The following is a 21609-nucleotide window of genomic DNA, read 5'->3' as shown; positions in this document are numbered from 1 at the left end:
CCTTTTTTGTGGACCGGGAACAAATAAACTTCTTTCCACAGTAGCGGAAAGGTAGCTCTGTCAGCGTCTGCTTCAGAGTTTTCACTCAATCTTGATGGACGAACTCCAGTATTTCCGTGCTGCTCCTCACCAACAAGAATGTACCAACCTTTTCAGCGTAAGTTTTCTTTGCTGGATCTGGTTTTGGACCGATAAGTTCACGAACTATTATTGAATAGTACACACATTTTGGATTGGTAGTTTTTTCATTTATTTATCACTTAACTACGGGACAGAGTGCATCAATACATTCAGTAATTTACAACGACATTTTCATTTGCTTCACATGTAGATATAGGTGTAATATTCAGTAATGCTTGTAAGTCTTTTGCGCCCGGGCGAGCCCCAAATTAATGAAAACGATTACGAAACGCTCAGTAAAATTTTCAGGCTGAACCGCATCCAACCGAGTGTCAATAAAACGTTTACTTTAATTATCGATTTGCGGTTTATGTGAGAAATTTGAGGGGTTTTACTTCCATGCTGACATAGTTTTTTGTCGTGTAAACCTTTGTCTAAATGAGAAAATAAAATCAAAATTTTAGCACAACGTGCCGGCAAACAAATGAACCCCTACAAATGGGACTCTGGTTTTCTGTCTGTTAGTCAGTCAGTAGAGTAGAGTCAAGTGTGATGTAAAATCATGATTAAACTGCTGTCTTATTTTGTCTACTTTTACCGCTTCTCCCAGCTCTTGCCGAAGACGGGTTGGATGTTTCTTGCGCTTCCATTTTGAAAACGAAAACGATGCTTGAACCGCGAGCGCCTAGAGTTTGTCTTCAACATTTAATATGCATCGGTTTTATGCGTTTTTTTCTGGGAGAGATAATTTTTGAGTTTTATTCGGCGATGCAAATGAGCCCATCTCCCCGTTGTCTGTTTTAAAGTCCAATTTTTGGCGGTTACTGCCGCGCGACGACGATGACGTTTAGATTTGATTTGAGTCAAAATTTGGGTCTCGAAGCTTTGGGCGTTTGCCTAAACGCAACAACGTAATGCAACTGAGTGAAAACCTGTCTTTAATCTTTTCACGAGGAATGTTGAAAGCAATGGTTTTGTTTATTTTTTTCTTAGAATTTTGAGGCCGAGGTGAATAAGTTTCTCCTAATACTCTGATTGATTAATACTATCAAGTTTTGTCATTTGTGTATAATATCTGTCTCTTTTTTTCAACGAAAATAGATTGAAAGCGACTAGTATTGAATTTTCAGTAACCTCAGCTGTTTTTGCAACAACCTAAAAATGAACGAGAGACATTTTGTTTCGAAGGATCACCCGACTATACCACCCCCATTCGTGGTGGTGTAAATTTATTCCTGAACGGTGAAGGAGAGCTGCTTGCCGGTGCGCGACTCGAACCGATTCGGCGGTTTGATATCCAGAATGGCACAAATGGCCAGCGACAGTCCGATGCCCATGATCGAGGTCACGAATATGCCGGACCAGATGGCCGCGGTGGTGAATCCGATGCAGTCCCAGGCGCTGCCGAACTGGGTGCTGCCCTCCATCGCCGGCTGGACCTGGGGGAACAGAGAAGAAAAAAATCACACAACTGTGAGTAATCCAGCAATAGAAAAAAATCATTTTTTTCTGGAAAAATCTGTTTATGTCAGGTATTCTATAAGATTGAATGCTGATTAGATCAGAGTATTTTGTTTTATTTTTTCTACATTTTCCATCACGTTTTGAGCGAATGCAGTAGACACGTTTTTGATAAATGAAAATCTACTTTAATATTTTTGACTTATGTTGTCTGTTTCATTTCATTGATTTTGAAAAGGAATCTCAGTAGCTTATAAACCGTGCTATCCCCGTAAATATTTAAAAATATATTGGAGGGCTCACTCACTACAAGAATATTATTCCATAATGTCTAAACTTGCCCAAATTTCATGAAAGCCATCTGTTTGAGATGTGTCAAATTGAACATTGTTTTCGGAGCTTTCAAGTCACACCCATCTTCCAAGTCATGATGCAATTAGGGAAACACCTCCATTTTAGTGTATAAGATTTTTTGGTATAGGGGAGAATTTCTTATTTTCTTCATAGATTTTTGGGAAAATTTAGCAACTCGCCGTCTTTTGCATTTTCTGACAGCATTTAATTTCAAGTTTATATGCTCTAAAAGTTAGAACGATACATGAACTCGGAGATGAACTAGAAGCATTTTCGTGAGACTAAACAAATTTGTGATATTTTTTAAGTTACAGGAGACTTGATCCTTTACTAAAGGAGACATGATCCTTTAATCAGGGTACCCTGACCCTTGAAAAAAATCTAGCAAAATCCGAAGATAAAAGGTCCGTTGACAATTTTTTGCCATATTAGTTCTTATTTCACAGTTTGTAAGAATCTGACAAAGAGAATTCCAAAAGATTGTCTACTACCTTAAAGTCATTGCACACTTCTTCTTCTTCTTTCTACTTCTAAACTGATGGCTGTTTGGGCTGCAGTCCAGGGGGTGTAAGGGCCAGTGACTTAGACTATATGACCTACTGCATACTTTATGGCGCAATTTTCTAGTTTTTAAATAAATTCAGTATTTTTAGTTCTTTTTATCAGATAATTACTGGATACACATTAGTTATTAGACAGATATTATGATGATAACCAATGATCACGATCCATTCAGAAGAAAAATGTATTTTTTGGAATACAGGGATCAAGTATACCCATTACATACATTTTAGAAAAATTCTTCTTAAAAAAATTGAAAGATTACTATTGCTTTGAAAATATGGCATAATTAAGTTCATATTATACTCGATTGACATACTGGAGCAATTTTTTTCATTATAATTTTTTCATGTGAGAAATATTTTAAAGTGATAAAAAAAGATCTTCAAATCACATTTTGTTTAATTTTTCAAACAAAGTTCAAGAATTCGGAAAATAAAATTTTGAATTTTTATTGAGAGAACAGCATTGGTGTTTTGTTCTATTTGGCACATTTTTCTAGAACATTTGTATTTGTAAGGCATTCCTGTTTCGAGATATAGCGAAGGAATCAAGTATCCCCAGGGATCAAGTATCCTAATTCTGCCCTTAATATTGTTGAAATGAAAGATTAAATGGAACGGAAAAAAGGTTTCAGTGGTGGAATAGAATTATCTATTTTATTTTATTTTCATAGTATTCCGTCTCATCACATAGCTTGACGAACATAATTCCTAAAATTCACTCAGTCCATGGCAATTGTTTTCCAATTTCTCGGGCATCCCACATATTTGGGCAGTGGACTGTAATTTGGGTTTGTTTGCAAATAAGATAGGAAATCACTTGAACTTGAATGTTTCTCATTATTTTCTACTCTTCAATTTACGTTTGTACTGACAATGATTCTGTAAACTTGGAAGGTTAACTTCTCGACGAACTACGGATAAGCAGACATGCGCGAATCTTAAATGAAAACTAAACTTGCCTTGCAACGCGAGGCTTTTATTAGCACATCGAACTTTCTAGAATGTTCCCGGCACTCCACTCCTGAAGATTCAAGATGATTTTGGAACCTTTGCGAATACTTACGAAGCAAATAAGATTCCAAAAGCTTCGAAAACATGTGGCTAAATTCAGCAAGGAAATTCTAGAATATACTAGAACTTTTTAATTCTTCAAGCACATTTCAATTGGCTTGAACACCACATTTGACAGATCACGCTCCACTTGGTCTAACCATCTTGCTCATTGCGTCCCTGCTTGTCTCGTTCTAACCGGATTCGTGATGAATACCTGTTTTGCAGGACAGTCGTCCGGCATTCGCGCAACATGTCCTGCCCAGCGTATCCGTCCAGCCTTCGCCACCTTCTGGAAACTGGGTTCGCCGTAGAGTCGCGAACTCGTGGTTCATCCTTAGCCTCCACACTCCGTTCTCCTGCACGCCGCCAAAGATGGAATACTCCGAGTGTGCGCAGGTCCTCCTCGAGCAATATCCATGTCTCATGTCCGTAGAGAACAACCGGTCTAATAAGCGTAATGTATAGGTTACACATCGTCCGAGGGCTCAGTCTTCTCGACCGCAGTTGCTTGTGGAGTTCATAGTACCACGACTTCCGCTGATTATTCACCGCCGGATCTCGCGGCTGGTGTCATTGTCTGCGGTCAACAGTGGGTTGAAATGAATCCTGCTACCAGCCCTCTCGGAAACCGTCTTCCCGGCAATTGAGCATGTCGTGCCTTCCGCGCTGGCGATCATCTGTGTTTAGTACCTCTTCGTTGGCTGCATAGGTTGTCCCTGGACCTTGGATTGATTCTGCGCTGGCTCCCTCCCCTTCGGCTGGTGGAATTCTTTGGGCTAACCGCAAGTATCTGCATTGGCTTCCTTCTCTTTGCTGGTAGCTGGCATACTTGATATTTACAAGTCTGGAACTTGAGAGCACTCCTCTCACCAACTCTTTGTGCCTCTCAGACGTGTCTGGGCCCATAACTTGTTTTGATTTAAAATTAAACTATATCGGAAACAGGTTATGGGCCCAGACACGTCTGGAAGGAACAATAGAATCCGAACGTCTGAGGACTTTGTGGGTAACGAAGATAAGCATCTCGTGGGTAGTCATCGTGGTTAACGATGAAGATTCAAATGAAGAACTTCACGTGGGTAACGACTGGCCAAAGTTGGCAAAAGGCCATCAGCGACGTGTTGAAAGCTCTGAATGAAACTAAGACCTGAAAGACGGCCGAGCGCTTACCTAAAGAACGAAAATTGTAAGTTCAACACCTCCCCTCCATTCGCTAATTGAGAATGCTGAGCTAAAACTTCGTATGCTTGGCTCTTGGTAGTGCCTTCGTAAACGCATCAGTTGGATGATCCTCAGTAGAGATGTGTAGCAAAAATAGATTCTAGCTATTGCTAGATCTTGGGTGATTTGCCAATCGTTCCACAGCTAAGCACATGATTTTGGTTTTTATGCTGTATTTTAGTCATTTCATCCGAATTCACTCGATTTTATTGTCGATTGCACTCATATGGGATTAGTCAACCAGATCCAAAAGTTCAAGTGTTGGAAAAAAGTGACGTGAAAATTTAAAAAAAATATTCAAAACAGCTTGTCTGTGTCCAATAGTTGCACATGCAAATTTTATGTCGTGCCTAATGTAATCTTTCTTAAGGCTCAGACACCATATACTCAAGGAGGCTGATATTTATTTATTATTTATTAAAAGATTATTTATTAAGATTTATTAAAAACGAACACAAACACATGTCACAGGATCTCAATGAAACTTGATGTTTCCTCGAAGAGATTCCTTTTTCTTAACTCTAAGCGTACATCTTTCGAGGATATGATGGCTAGCATCTTACAAATGCTAAAACCCCAACCCACAGAAAGTGTACTATGTATGCCGTGAACGGGATTCGATCTCATGTCCGCTGGCTTAGAAGACTTGAAGGCTATCCTCTACGCCACGGGCTGCGGCGGGGTCTTCCATATAAACCGTCCAATGCACAATGGGAAAATTCGTCCCAAAATTGAAAAAAAAAAACACGAAGCATCTATTACACGTGAAATTTCCTCAGAAACTCAAATCTGCCGCTAAATTAAACCGGAGACATCTGAGTGAAGTGTTATTTGACCTTATTTACCCAGTATTGACATTTCTTTATAAGTCCTACCAACATAAAAAAATTTGTCATTGAAATTGCGTAGAACGAACTGAAAGGTATTAAAACCTTTTTTGTAGTCGATGCTGATGTCAACATTCGTCGCATAGCCGGATGACTTCAGATGAACGAGAAAATCGTACCAAAGATAAACACTTGGATTGTTCCCACAGTCGTAGCGTACTAACCAGAACTAACAAGTTAGCATAAGGCGCAAATGTACTCTGGTGATTTTTGCATGAAAATTGTCATTTCCCGTACAAATCAAAACACGTTGCGCTAATTCAGGACTTATTTATTGAGTCCTCAATTTTCCAATAACTTTGTTGCTATTTTTAGAGGTATACAAATGGAGAAGGTGGACTGTATCACGGTGGGTGGCAAGAAAAACAACCACTGGCTGCCCGCTCCTCTTGTGGGATTGGGCCTCACTTGACAACCCCTGCGGTTGCCAAACCAGTGGAGGCAGGTCGGTAGACAGGCTGCCTGGAATGCTAAACTAATCGGTGGTTGCCACAGTAAACAAACTCTTTCGTAGTGGCTCTGAAAAGAGCCCTTTGGGGTGTGGCAACAGAGAACCGGAAGCAAGGAACTGGAGCAGCAGCACGAAGAAAAACACTGTCACTTAGCACTTCATATTTCTCTATTTACTGTTCACTTTTCTCTAATATTTATTATTTATCCACTCTAGAACCTTCTCGGATGTTCTCTGGATGAGCGAACACCGTTTCGCTCTCGCGACGCAATCGGCTCCGTCCGAGCACGACGACGATGGTGCGAGCAGCTTATTCCTCTTTGCTGCTTTTCCTCTCTGGGTGGTTCTTTCTCGCTGCTCTCTCTCGGGATGCTCTCGTGTTGGCGGTTGAAAATTAACTAAACTTGCGCGACCGACGGGAGCGCGCTTTTTATAATCTCGGCTCCTCGCGCGCTGCTCGCTGATTGGCTGATGTTGTTACTCCCCGCTCTCTTTCTTCGCGTCGCGTCCTTACTTCAGACCGCTCTGCGGACTGAACAACAAATAAATATATATATATATATATATATATATATATATATATATATATATATATATATATATATATATATATATATATATATATATATATATATATATATATATATATATATATATATATATATATATATATATATATATATATATATATATATATAATATTATATATATATATATATATATATATATATATATATATATATATATATATATATATATATATATATATATATATATATATATATATATATATATATATATATATATATATATATATATATATATATATATATATAGATATATATATATATATATATATATATATATATATATATATATATATATATATATATATATATATATATATAGATATATATATATATATATATATATATATATATATATATATATATATATATATATATTTGAAATTTCCATACAAATATTGCAGCGGTCTTATGTAAAACAATGGAACAGAAGGGAATTGAACGGACCAGTTGTTGCACGATCCGATACTTTCCCTGGTTGTGTATGGATCAGAGGTGCAAAGAGATCCCTACATGTAGCATGCAGCGCACGACTTTTAGCCGACTCTAACAGCCCGCCGTCAGCCACGAAAGAATCGTCTAGCAAAGTTGCAAACTGATTCTTTCTGCCTTATGTGCAGAACGTCGAACGTGTCTGCAAGTAAAAGTCAGCCGCGCGGTAAAATCCTTTGACTGCACGTTCCGAAAATTACAAACGATTCTCCGAAGTTAGGAACAGTTGCAAACTTGCAAGCCCGAAGATAAAATTCCTTGAGCCGAACAGAAAGAATCATTTCCGAAGATAGCTACAGTCTGCAAGTTGCTTGCATGCAGCGGGATGGTGCGATGTACGTTTTCAAACTTGCAAGTTACAGAACGGTGGACCCGTTCTTGTGTGGTTGGATTCGTTCCACTAACCTAAGACCGACCGAACCGAATCCATGGAGGAAGAAAGTGATAGGCCGAGGTGCCGTCGACTATCCATTCAGTTGCCGTTCAGCCATCGAAGCGTGCGTGCGTAATGCCGTACAAGAGCAAGGACATGATAGAGTTGTTGTTGTTGGTGCCTTCGTGTTCGTTTCGTTTTCTTCTAAGACGGATTCGAAAGGAAGTGGTGCCCAACTGTTATTTTAGTTTTCAATTATCATACCAGGGTGATTGATATAAATCATCAAAGCTAATACAAGCAAATTAGTTTTGATTATAACTTTGTCATCTTACAAGTTATTTATGAACACAAAGTTGTTAAATAAAACTGATCCAAACTATGTTGAAAAATCATCTATGATGTTTTAAAACAGTGCTGCGTTAAAATTCTTTGAAGTTTCGTCCCGAAAACTTCTTTGAAGTAACGTCCCGAAAATTCAATCGATTTTCCGAAGGCAGGATCACTTGATTAGTAGGATCACAGATTAAATTGTGTAAATTTCAAATTTAGAATTCAGTTTCATTTGCTTAGACATGTATAAGAATCACGTCATCTTTACCAAGTAATCTTGGGAGTCATGTCTTCTTCTGTGGTCTGCAACACTCATTTGGTTTTTTACAGAAAGTTTGTACAGCTCAGTTCAAAACTCAATAGAAATTCAGTGCTTGTTCGTCGTCATTCCAACCTTGAACTCAAAAACTCCACACTCTGTTTGATTCAAATCTTCTATCAATGTTTTATAACTGGTTTTGAATGATTTTGGCGTACTGAACTCGAATATTTGGTGAGATTTTGTCTATCGCATCCAGTTTTATTGATAAGGCTTTTAAAAAACAGTTCTATGATAAATCAATCATTGACTATATATTATGTTTTACTACTTTGCTGAAGACTGTAAAGCGTTTTAAGTTATACTTTGAAAAATATCTATGATTCATTTTGGTACAAATTTTCATCAGAATTTCGTTTCAACAGAAGGAAAAAACCAACAAAATTTCTTTGACTTCAAAGCCAAAATTACTTGCAATCTTCGTAGAAACTTTAATTTTAAAAATCTTACTCTACAGTTGTATATATTTCAGATATTACGAAACTGCTTATAAAAAGCTGGACGTTTCACGGTTAAACATATCACGCTTTCGACAATAAAATTTGGGCACCACTTCCTTTCGAATCCGTCTTAGAAGGAAACGAAACGAGCACGAAGGCACCAACAACAACTCCATCATGTCCTTACTTTTGTAGTACGGCGCGCCGAGCGTTATGCTGATAGCCATGTACATACGCTACGCGCGCACGCTTCGATGGCTGAACGGCAACTGAATTGATGGTCGGTGGCGGTGGTTCTTCGGCCTCACTTTCTTCCTCCGTGGATTCGGTTCGGTCGGTCTTAGCTTAGGTTAGTGGAACGAATCCATCCGCACAAGAACGAGTCCACCGTTCTGTAACTTGCAACTTGCAAGTTTGCAAACGTACATCGCCGCGCTGCAAGTCTGCAAGCAAGCAACTTGCAGACTGTAGCTATCTTCGGAAATGATTCTTTCTGTTCGGCTCAAGGGATTTTATCTTCGGGCTTGCAAGTTTGCAACTGTTCCTAACTTCGGAGAATCGTTTGTAATTTTCGGAACGTGCAGTCATCGCGCGGTTGACTTTTACTTGCAGACACGTTCGACGTTCTGCACGTAAGGGGAAAAGAATCAGTTTGCAACTTTGCAAGATGATTCTTTCGTGGCTGACGTCGGGCTGTAAGAATCGGCACTGCATGTAGCGTAAAGGGATCTCTTTGCACCTCTGGTATGGATCGATTTTTTTTCCAAAATCATGGTGTGAAAATTGTCCACCCAACGTTACGAAAAGATAACCGGTACGAAAATTTTTTTGCTTTGATGTAAAACCTTATTTGTCGTAAGGAAACCATCACAAATTAGTGAACGCCATATTTAAAAACAACTCGAAAACCAAAACAGTCCACAGTGTAAAGTTCCGATGCAGAAAATTGTAAAACTCCCAACATTCAATAAACAAACGAATATTCTACGAAAATTCGTCATCAGTAAGTCTCACCAAACTTTAAATGTATGTATGTATGTATTTCTACCACCCAGTTAGCAAGGCACAGCCGGTAGCAGCGAGCAACTATTGCTTTGTAACTTGACCAAAATTCATCAACTGGATTAGTTCGAAATGACTTTGAATGGACTTTTTCAAAGGATAAGAGATGTAAGCAGAGGCACTTACACATCTAATTAGGAATAGGATCGAATTGTCTCCATCGAAAGAACATATTAAACTTATCGAGCGTCTAAGTTAAGCCGTTACAACGCATAGCGCTCAGCTGGGTGGGGAGACGGACCCGTCCTCGATCCACGATCCCGTGCTGGTGAGGTAGCCCAATGCTCTCCTCAAGAACCGCTTCAATCGGATGCCCGGATGGCCCAAACCAAAACCTCAAAATGAATTTAGTTATTAGTATAGCAATCAATATGTGAAAAGAATGGTTTTTCAATTACCTGTCAGATAACCTGTAAAAATTACTCGCAAACAATTATTAATAAAAATGAGAATTCAAATCAAGATTTTCAGCATGGTTTATCATTTTATATGATTAGTTCTGGCAAATAATTGAATAAGCGAAAATGTGCATCGATATCTACTCTCTTTCTGTACTATCAAGAAGCTTAGTTATACCCTATGAATAAGTCTTACAAAATGAGACAAGTGTAAGAAAATTCGATGTGTTAACTCTATACTATGCTACGATCCAAAATGAGAACAAAATTGAAAAGACGCGATCTGTTTGTATGGTAAGTACTAGTTTGTATCAAATAAAAAAGAGAAAAATAAATTTAATCTTTTGGATTCTAAAAAAACATTAATAAACATCTTGCTGAAACTAGATGCTGAAGAAATCGAAATCACGATTTAACTACAAAACTCAAACTACTAAAACTTCCAATTGTTTAAAATCATGATTTTAAAATATCAAACACTGTCTCAACACTAATTTTCAAACCTTTCTGTAGCTTATCCTGAAATTTGACGACGGGTGAACCAATATATCTACTTCCCATCAATTACTTCATAATAATGTAGAATACTACCTGTTTTTTGCTTTTGTATATGATAATCAATCTTTAAGATTATTATAAAAGCAATCAAGTGATATTTGTAAGCATTTTTTGACAAGTGCAATAGTTTTGCAATAGTTAAATCACTCAATCATACGACTATACTCAAGATTAAATTAACAATACAACCTGATTTCTGCTTCTGCTGAATTGATGTAGGAGTTTGAATCAGCTGTACGTCATCCTATTTTCTTTCCCACGCAAGCTCAACTTTTTTTTTAATAGCAAGGCGAGGACAAAGCACTCACAAATACACGTTTGCCTTGACGAATCTATCAATGATGGTCATTCCCAGTACTTTTCAAGTTGCTCAATTATCGAATGAATATTCGCATTCATTTCTTCCCCTGGTCGCACACACACACTGTCACGTTACTTTATTCCACCTTTGCGCTCTCGTTCAAACTTCCACAGCACACTCCTTACGCAACACCACCTTTAAACCTTCCACATAATTTTAGCATTTCCACCGTTTCCCTTTCATTTCTTCACAAATACAATGAGTATTATTAACACAACCCCATCACTTCACTGGTTTTCAACCAATCATTCTTCGGCACTTCAATAAACATTGCGCATAAATTTTTATCTAGATCAGGTTGATTATACCCAGTGATTTTTTAAATGAATTTTCCGCTTCGCAGCGAAATAAATCCGGAGCGAAACTGCGAAATAGCAGTTGAAACAAGAATTGCAGCCGGAGTCGCCGGAAGGGAACGCGACCTTCGAGTGAGTTCCTTGTGATTCATCCGAAAGCTCCGAAAGCGGAAGAAACGCCCCTCGGACATCGTACCAGAGCACGATGCCCGAAGGGTGCATACATAGGATGGGATTCGGATCCGAGCTGCGCTGTAACAGTTTTTCGTCGTTTTTTCTATACTTTTCTGCAGAGCCCATTGAAAATAATTGTAATCGTTTGAATTTAATTATAAATAAATATGAAAAATTTTCAAAATGATGACGGTTAATTAAATTGAAAATAAATCTTTTGAAAATTTTAACAGAGTGCATTTAAGTTATTTTTCAAAAGATTTTAAAAAAGATAGAAGCCCGAATAGAATTGTACGATGAAAAAACCATGAATTCCATATTCACAAACCATTAATTTTATGGTCTACACAATGCTTATTATCGTCCACGATACCGTGAATGCACATAGGAATTCATAGTTTCCGACCGTACATTTCACTGTTTTGGCGAAAATAACCATGAAAAAGGGGTATTGTTATGCAGCGTGACCATGAAAAAAATGGCGATTTCCCATACATTCGGAAGCTCAAAAATATGAAATTCATGGTGATAACAGCTTTCACTTTTTCATAGTAAAACCATGAAAATCCGTTTATTTACATTGTTTTAACTAAGATGAAAATTAAGGTTTTTCTATGGTCTGTAAGCATTGTTTAACCGTGAAATTTCATGGTTTTCTTAAGTAAGATTATTTCTTTTTAATATTTTTTACACTTAAAAAATCAACTTGTTTTACTTTTATGGCACATTTTTTTATTAATTTAAGGAAGTTTCGAAAAAGTTTTAAATAACTCGTCACGGGAAGCACCCGCACTACAATAGCAGCAACTCGGCAAGCCCATCTGTCCATTAACCCATTTCCTAGGACACGGCTAGATTCCTGTCAGCACCAGATCCCGCAAATATCAAAACATCCGTTACGGGTTATTCCTTGGACCATCATTTTATCCTTTGTCATTTTGTGCGGCTCTCACTTGAAACTGGAGCAGGGGAATTATGCATATTCCGGTAGCTGCTGGAAGTGAGAATTTTCAATCAGTTTATTTGTCAGCAAATCAACCAATATGTACAATAAAAGTACTCACCATCATCCCAAAAGTTCGCCTTTCGCCTTCCAATCCGCATCCGGCCAGTTTAATAGCGAATTTAGTCAGGATTCACGGATTTTTAACGTGAAAACTGAAGTAAAATATTTATTCCGGAGAAAATGGCGCGCGCGTTGACACGAAAAATTTTCGCTACACGAAAAATTTCAAATGTGTAAAAAGAGCAAAAATTTACCAATTAGCTTTTTGGTTTGGATTTACATTTAACCATGAAGTACACTGTAACAATAATAATCACAAGAAAATTATTGTGATACCGTACTTCTGTCATTTTCGGCAACTATGAAATATTTTGAATTTACGATATACTTCACGGTGACTTTGAAAATTATGGTGATTTCATAATATAATGCGGTTGAAAGATATTTAGAAACTACGATGAAATTCATTGTTAAATTGAAAATCATTGTTCAGTTATCTTAATACCATGGTCTTTGCTATTCGGGAGATGATTGTATTTCAACAACACTCTATAGTTGCAATAAATTTATGTTTATAAAATAATGAAATTTCAAAAATGTTTTTCAAAGAACTTTTCAATAAAAAGATCTACAGTAAACTTTGTTTGATTTGTCATTTTGAAAATGTTTTCTACATTATTATACTTAATGATTTTCTCTGAATTTACCCTTTGTTATTATTGGATACGTTTATTGAAGAAGGAGTTTCGGATTTCAGCATTTTAAAAGCAAGTAGGAAAAAAAGGAAGGAAAATTTAAAAGATTGTTTTTTTCAATTTATTTTTTATTTCAATGGTTAAAAATGAAATACAATCAAAACATGACCATAACCATTGCCGGGACATAAAAAAGGAATTTCGGATTTGAAACGAACGAATTTTGCAGATTCGTTGTAGAATTAACTAGATTTATTCAAAAAGAAATTTTATGAATGTTCAAATATATTCTATAAAAAATCATAGATTTTACAATTATGAAAATAATTCATGTGTATGTAAAATTCATCTGAAAATGGACAAAAACTTGAATAAAGTATGAATACAAAAAAATAATATAGGTATACATCCCAACATTTATCAATAATGAAAATCGCAAAAAAGGTTAATCCTGCAATTTGACTGCATAAAATACATAAGGTTATTTTAAAAATCAAAATTTAGATTCAGATGGATCTCAGATTCAATGTTCATAAAATTTATATTCAGATTTCAGATTTAGATTCCAAATTCAGATGAATTTCAGATTCAATGTTCACACTTTAAACTTTGATTCAGATTTCAGATTTAGATTTGAGATTCAGTTTCAGATTTCATATTCAAATTTCAGACTAAGATTTCAGATTCAGATTTCAGATTCAGATTCAGATGCCAGATTCAGATGTCAGATTCAGATTTAATGTAGAACGTAATATTAGCATGATATTTTTCAATTTGGCTTACTTATAATAATTTTTAACTGTACAAACATGATTTTTTCCATGATTTACTGCTTAAAACTAAAATATATGAGTCAAATCGAAAAATTTTATACTTTTATTAGGTTTTACATCAACTTTGAATAATTTGAAATAAAAATTTGAAATAAAAAAGTTACAAAAAAAAAACCGTTCGATTTTGTCAACATTCGATTTTGGCAACATAAAATTCCGGGCGTGTTGCCAAAAACGAACGGGGTCTGTATTTTGAAATGTTTGATTATGTTAATTTTTTGGATTAAATAATCCAAATAACAGAATCAAAACATGTTATTTGAATAACATAATTCAAATTTTTATGGTGTTTTGCAAAATTGTTCGTAGGAAAATAGTTCAATTTTTTGTATTTCAATTTTTCATTGCATGATACTGCTGATTTTAAACGAATAGTTAATTTTTTTCAGAATGTATTGGTTATTGGTTATTCAGACTATTAAATACAAAACTCTTCAAAACTCTTATTTCAGAATTCAATTTTAAATTCAAAACATGTTAATCAATTTACAATATAATAATTAAAGTTTTTGTTTACTTACATTCATATTCCGATCCTCGTTTTTTTTCAAATACTTCACATCATCACAAATCACTTCATCACATATGTAAGTAAAGCTCAAAAACACTGATATATGAAACAGTAGCCAATTCCACATACGCACGGCACGACGCTATAGAAAAACTACCGCCACGTCTGCACAGCATCGAAGCACGGGTGAAACTGAATGTCTTCGCAAGCAATATCAACAAAACAAGCCGCCACGCTACTGAACCAAGTGAACGGACCATGAGCCAACACATTGAAAAGCAATTGCGTACATACGAAAGAAACAAGAAATTGTAAACTGTATGGGTGCGTGAAGTTGGACTTCTATAGAAAAAAGACCGAAAATATTCTAAGTTCGGAATCTCAAAGCCGCTGCGCCTTCGGAAAACCACCCATTTATTCATTTGGAGGCGGAATCGATGAACGGGAATGAATTTTTTCTTGCTGGGTAATGGTGTAATGAATGAACGCAACCACCCAGCTTAGCATTGGAACTCGCACCACCGACAGGAACCATATAACACATACACAGCCACATAAAATATACGGAATGACGCGAAAAAAATCGATTTTTCAATCAATAAAACTGCAGTTTCAGACTCCTTTGGCGCGTGTTTTGATTGCTTTCGAAGCACTTCCATCGTGTTTTAAACGATTGCACAACTTGACACAATTTTCCGCGGACAAACCGAACGAAAACCTTCGAAATTGAATTATTTTGCGGAGCGTCAAAAAGATACGCGTACTGCAACCCGAGTTGCCAGCAGAACTGGGTAAGTCTCACCAAACTTTAAAATACATAAAACACAAAATTATAATCAACATAATCCAACACAGAAACCTAATGACAGCAGTTCAAGATAAACCGAATCAAAATTAACAAGAAAACAACACTTTATCGGTAAGCATCAACAAAATTCAAAGTCGATTTTCACTAAATTAGCAATAAATTTGAGCCCCTGATGAAGATTCAACAAGGATCGAAACGTTGGAGTAAAAAACAGTCGGTTTTACTTAAAAAATCCGAGACTGTTAAAAATCCTTAAAAAATCCAATCCTGATGATGGATAAGGATTATCCTGTCTATGAACCGAAACAAGATCAAGAACATGATCCCGGAACGGATCTGGAACCTGGTCTAGACTCGGATCATCATCCTGGACTCTTAACATCCCGGATTTAGTTCTTCATTATCCCGAAGCCTGGTGCTCGAAGTCGGATCTCGATTTTTTATATTGTATCTAATTCAGATCCTTGATACCGGTATCTGGCTCATAATTTTGGATTCTGAATTTCTGAATTTCAATATTAAATAATTATGTTGGGTCTTTGAACCGTATCCGTATCTTCTATCCTGATCCCAATTTCTGATTCTGATTCTGGATCCTGGACCTGGATCCGGATCATGGTTCTTGATCCTGGTCCTGCACCCTGATACTGGAAATAGATTATACCCAAGCAACCAAAAGTCTCGTTAAAAAGGTCGAACACAGCTTAATAAGCATAATCAATGTGCTGAAGTTCCTTTTATTCAGCCCAAAATTTAAGTTCTTATTGAAACTTTGAAGTTCCATTACAGATTTGAACGGCCTTCTATTCAGCCCACAAGTAATCGTTGAATCAGCAAAAACAAAAAAAAAAATAATTCTCCTCTCCTCTCTTACTTTGGTCACCACCAGCCCATGTGGTGCTGCCGGTTTCTCGGCATCCATCTTTATTTCTCCCATCACCTCCCTCAATTGATCTTACTTTAATGCTTTTTTTTAACTTAGTTCGATACATGCCAGCACGCACGCCGGTTCTGCTACACAATTATTTGATTCGCTCAAGCAATCCAACAACCTAATGGAAAAAATTAGTCCTGGCACCAGATTTGAACCCGATCCTCCGAGATGATAGCCAAACATGCTGTCACGACGCCACGCCTGTATGTTGCCTTACCAGCAGCTGAAACTCGAAGTGGTTATAAGCTTCCTAGAATACTCGCAAGGGCAGCCAGTGGCCAGCAGCAAAGACGCATGTTGATTATAATTAAGAAACATTATGAAACGGCGTATAAATCAATCATCCGTTAAAATAATATCGGTTTAAAAAAAATCGAAATCCATGGTTTTAACTGTTGTATGTATGTATGTATGAGTCCATGGTTATAACTGTTAAGCATAAAACTATACAAATTCTCGAGTTTATCTTGATATTTAATTAATGAATTGCTTCAACTGACTTTCGATGTGTGATAAATTCAGTTTGACGATATTTCATAAAATCAAAATATTTACTCTTTTCAAAAACAATCATTTGCGAGTAAGCTTTAAGTTGTTTTGAGTTGAAGTTTCAATAAAAGTTATACATTTCAACAATTTCCAAGCTCCAAAAAATGATTTATTTATTATATGCCCTTTTGTGATGTTCGTTCACATTTCATATTTATGAAATGGCGGACATGTCTCAAAAAAGGCTGTTTGAGGAACTTTTTGGAACTTCGAGTCCATAGAAGGCTATTTGAGACCCAATTTGTAACTTTGATGCGATTGACATGTCACAAAAAGGCTATTTGAGGAACTTCTTGGAACTTGAAGTCCACAGAAGGCTATTTGAGGCCTAATTTGTAACTTTTATACTGTGTGGATGCGATTGACATGTCACAAAAAACGCTTTTTGAGAAACTTCTTGGAACTTAAGTTCACAGAAGGCTATTTGAGGAACTTCTTGAACTTGAAGTTTACAGAAGGCTAATTGAGACCTAATTTGTCACTTTTATATTGTGTGGGTGCAATTGACATGTCACAAAAAAAGGCTATTTGAGGAACTTCTAGGAACTTCCAAGTCCATAGAAGGCAATTTGAGGAACTTTTTGTGACTTTCATGCTCAAATTCGAGAAAACTCGGTACCAATTCCCTTCGGAACCTTTGTTCAGCGAAATTCGAACTTTGGAGGCACGAGTTTAAGTAGATATGAGACTTTTGGTTGCTTGGGTAGAGCATAACCTTTATTCGAAACCTGATTTCTCCCGAGCCCTTATCCTGATTCAGGATCCCGAATACTGATCGTGGACCCTGACCCCGGATCCTTATCTCGAAATATGAATCTGATTTTTTTTTATTCCGAACCTTGAATCCTGTTCTTGAGTTCGGACCTCGGTGCCTGATTTTGTACCCTGATCTTGCATCCTGGTTCTTTTTCACAACTTTGTTTTTTTTTTCACAAAAATAATCTTTGATGTGAGCAAAAGTGGTGGAATAGACTTTGGCAAAATTTATAAAATTTGAGGAATTTAATGTTTCTGATTAAAAAATTTCTTTTCAAATTTCGCTTGAACCCATGTATAATTCTTAATTTATTAAAACTTTTCAGACATTACAATTAATTTCTTCAGGAACATAACTAAATGTATCACAAGAATCATGCTAGATAAAAAAAAAGCATTACTTGAAGTATATTTGAAGAAATTTTAAACCGGTTGTTAAAATCTTCTCAATGATTAGAGAACAACCGAACATGAAAAACTTCTAAAATTTAGGATAAATCGACAAAGTCTTGTTATTTTAGCTTAAAACATGTAAAACTACTAGATCGTATTAAACTGTGAATTTACAACTGTTCCATAATCCCATTTTGCTTGATGCAGGTTTTCAGTCCTATATATTTTGTCTGACGTTACTAGGCACTTTTAAGTAGGTATTTGAAGTCTTAAACATGCTCCACAACCTGGCCGTAAAATTCTGCATCAACCAAAAGCTACAGGTACAGAAGGCATTGCAATCGAATGCCAAGGTACCATCCTACCCACATCTCACGTCCATTAACGTGATCTACGCGATCATCCGTCAAGATTCGCACGTTCACGACGTAACAAGTAGGTACCTACAACCTATACCTCAGGTTAGACATCAGACATAAAAAAAAACACGCATTTAAAAAACGCAAGCTTCTGTGGGTTTCGTGTAGAGATAAAAAAAAACCACATCATAAACAGCCACCCAGAAAACATGCCCGCAACATCTCGTTATGATCCCCAAAACATAAAGCCCGGGTAGTCCATCATCTTTCGCATTGTTGTTGTTTCTGGGGTGTGAAACTTCACGATAACCCACCCTTGTTATTTCGTTGCTGAGCCCAAAAGTGCAGCCAAGACGCCCTCTCCGGCAGCGAGATCAGCAATCTTTGTGCCTAATGGCTGGGGGCTCGATCGGGGAAAGAAATGATCCATTTGAGCGCTCCTAATGACGGATCGAGCCGAATTTGGTTCTTTGAAGTTTGAGTGTGGTACGGTATGGAAAATTGACGGATTAGCGATGCAGATCACGCGTGCAAATGTGTGGTTTCATGTGGTGCATGTCAGAGGGAGTCGTTACATCGGACAAATATGTGCCAACGAGCGAAGCTACTGTTTGTCAGTTCTACAGGTTTTGGATGATGTTTTTTTTCTTCAATAAAAATTCGCATATTGATAGGAAGCTCGAACCCGATACTTAGGTCTTATAAAAGAAGGATACCATACATGAGCATTAGGCTCAAGTAACAATTGAAAGTTCTTCGACTGGAAAATAGATTGGAGTTTAATAAATAAACTTCTTCGACTGGCAAAACGGGAAGCTTTGTATAGAATTATTACACCTCCCATAACTTTTTTTGGTTGTTTTTACTGTTGAAAAAAAGCAATACAAATTTTGGAAACAATTCACGCAGTCCTAAATTAACCAAAAGTTCGAATGTTCGAAAAAAGTGACGGCTCTAAAGTAAAGTATTTTCGAAGAAAAAAATGGGAAACGCCGGTTCTGGTCCAGTTGTCCGAATATCGAGGAATAAAGCCCGGATTTTGCTCGGAGTTTTTCAGAACTATAGCAAATCTAAACCTAAAATTCAATTTCAAATAAGTTTATGGTTTTGCGTTCAATTACATTTTTTTTATTTGTTTTAAAGCTGCTGAACGCTGCTGATGTCATGATTTGTAAAAATCATTTTTCATATTTCTCACCTTTTTGGTCGGATTTATCCGAATACTGCTCGGTTTTTGAGATTGTTTTTTAGAAACCCAATGTCCGGATTTTGCAAGGTTTTTCTGTTAAAATTACCGAAATTCCCTGACATTTTTATAGAAAAACCTGGCAAAGTTCGGGCATTGGATTTAAAAAATTACCATCTCAAAAACTGGGTAATATCCGGCCAAATCCAACAAATGTTCAGGTATTTCACTTAAAAAATCCAAGAAAACATGAAAAACGGAAAAAAAATTTATCGACGCACATCAGCGGTATTCACTTTCAACTTTACAATTCCAAAACAAGCATGTAAATTTACTTGAATGGAAAAAAAAAACCTTCATATTTTTGTTTTTGATGCAAAATCATGAATTCAAGAGTGTCCACGATGAAATTGCCACACTATGAAATCGCTCTAACTTTTTAACCGTTGGGTAGAATTTAATGAAAATTTTGGTGGATTTAGTTCAAAGTGCATTGTTCACATCCTGCAAGTGATCAAAGCTCGCGGAAATAGAGTCGAAAGAAAAGCTCGTGCGTGATAAAATCTAGCGCAATCATCACGAGAAGTGAAGGAAAAAGTATTCGGTTCAACACCAAAAATCACAATTTGACCGGATAAGATTTTTTTTATCAACATTAAGTGCTAAAAATATGAAAATTCTGAGTGGAAAACAGTTAGAGCACAGAAATTACTAAAATTACATACATGTTAAAAGTAGTTATCCACTTATTTAGCAAAATAAACATGTCATATTGAGAGACCATTTGAGTTGCTATCAGTCAGATTTAATCAATTAATTACCACATCTTATCAGGCGTATTAGTTATGCGGCCAGGTATACAATTAATGGATGCACAACAATGGGGCAAGGGAAGATTCGCAGCAAACATGAAATCGTATCGGAAATGATAACTTAAGTCGCTTACAATGGTAATGCAAATCGCAATTCCAAATGCATAGTGAAAAGATTGTAAAAAATGTCGTTTGAAATCAGTTTTGAACGGATATTCTATCGGTTGCCAGAATTTTTTCAGCACGTATCCGGGCAGTTTTACATAAAAAGCTGGAATTTGATTTCAAAATTGTCAAAACCCACACAACAAAAATTAAAAAAAAAATTTAAAAAAAAATTTTTTTCATGAAAACTCATCGAAAGGGTTTAGATCGTATTCGAGGCTTTCAAATAACGTTTCATGATTATTTTTATAAAACTAGTTCAACAAATTTCGTTTTGAAATCATAAATATAAAAAAAAATACTATTCAATTTGTTTTTTTTGTTTGGCATTTTTCAATGAAATCCGGGCAACCGGGCTGGGACGGACTGTTGATAAATTTTGTAATGAATATCCGGGCAAACCCGGATAAAACCGGACAATCTGGCAACCTTATGATAGAAAGTCCGCCATGTTTGTAAATTTTGAAATGATTTTGCTCCCGCGTGGGTTTCAAGTGAGAAAATCATCGTCATGTTCTCTCTGTAACCATGGTGCAGCAGTGCATCCAGGTGGCTGAAAATCAGATGGAAATTAAGTTATTTTGACCAATGAGAGAACTGAAAAATATTGTCTCTGGCAACGCTCGCGCGACTCAACAGCGTACCTAGTATCCAGAAGGTGGTGAAGGCTGGCCGGATACGCTTGGCAGGACAGTTGCAAGAATGCCGGACGACTGTCCTGCGAAACAGGTGCTCGCTACGAATCCGTTGGAGCGTGATCTGGCGAATGTGGGAAGCCCCAAAAATTGGAGAACGTTTGCCATGGACCGAGTGAATTGGAGAAATGTTGTTCATCAAGTTATGTCCTAAGCAAGGGATTGATACCAAAAGGGAATTCTTTGCATTTGGAGTGGTAATGATCAAAATTCCACAACTGCTTCACAAATGGCAACAATTTTCAACAATTAGGTAGCATATTTTCACTCTTTCTGAGCACTGGTTTCTCCCATTTGAACTCAAACCTTTTAATTTTCTCTAACAAATTACCACAAATTCAATCATTAGCTCCATAATTTGTGTGATCATTGACGAATTTTCTCCCTTCATTTCAGTTGCC

The 21609-nt window shown here is 36.6% G+C and overlaps 1 protein-coding gene across 1 annotated transcript in view; it reads right to left on the bottom strand.

Annotated features, from left to right (window-relative positions):
- Positions 1-226: 226 nt before the first annotated feature.
- LOC129745323 (uncharacterized) overlaps positions 227-21609 on the bottom strand; it is a 37829-nt gene continuing 16446 nt past the window's right edge. Inside the window, exon 4 of the mRNA XM_055738365.1 lies at positions 227-1559. Within this exon, the coding sequence (XP_055594340.1) occupies positions 1350-1559 (210 nt within the window). The 3' untranslated portion in view covers positions 227-1349. The remainder of the gene's footprint in view (positions 1560-21609) is intronic.

This window comes from Uranotaenia lowii, chromosome 1 (genome assembly GCF_029784155.1).
Source record: "Uranotaenia lowii strain MFRU-FL chromosome 1, ASM2978415v1, whole genome shotgun sequence".
NCBI lineage: Eukaryota > Metazoa > Arthropoda > Insecta > Diptera > Culicidae > Uranotaenia > Uranotaenia lowii.
The sequence above is the reverse complement of the archived record's forward strand: the minus strand, read 5'-3'. Positions and strand labels throughout refer to the sequence as shown.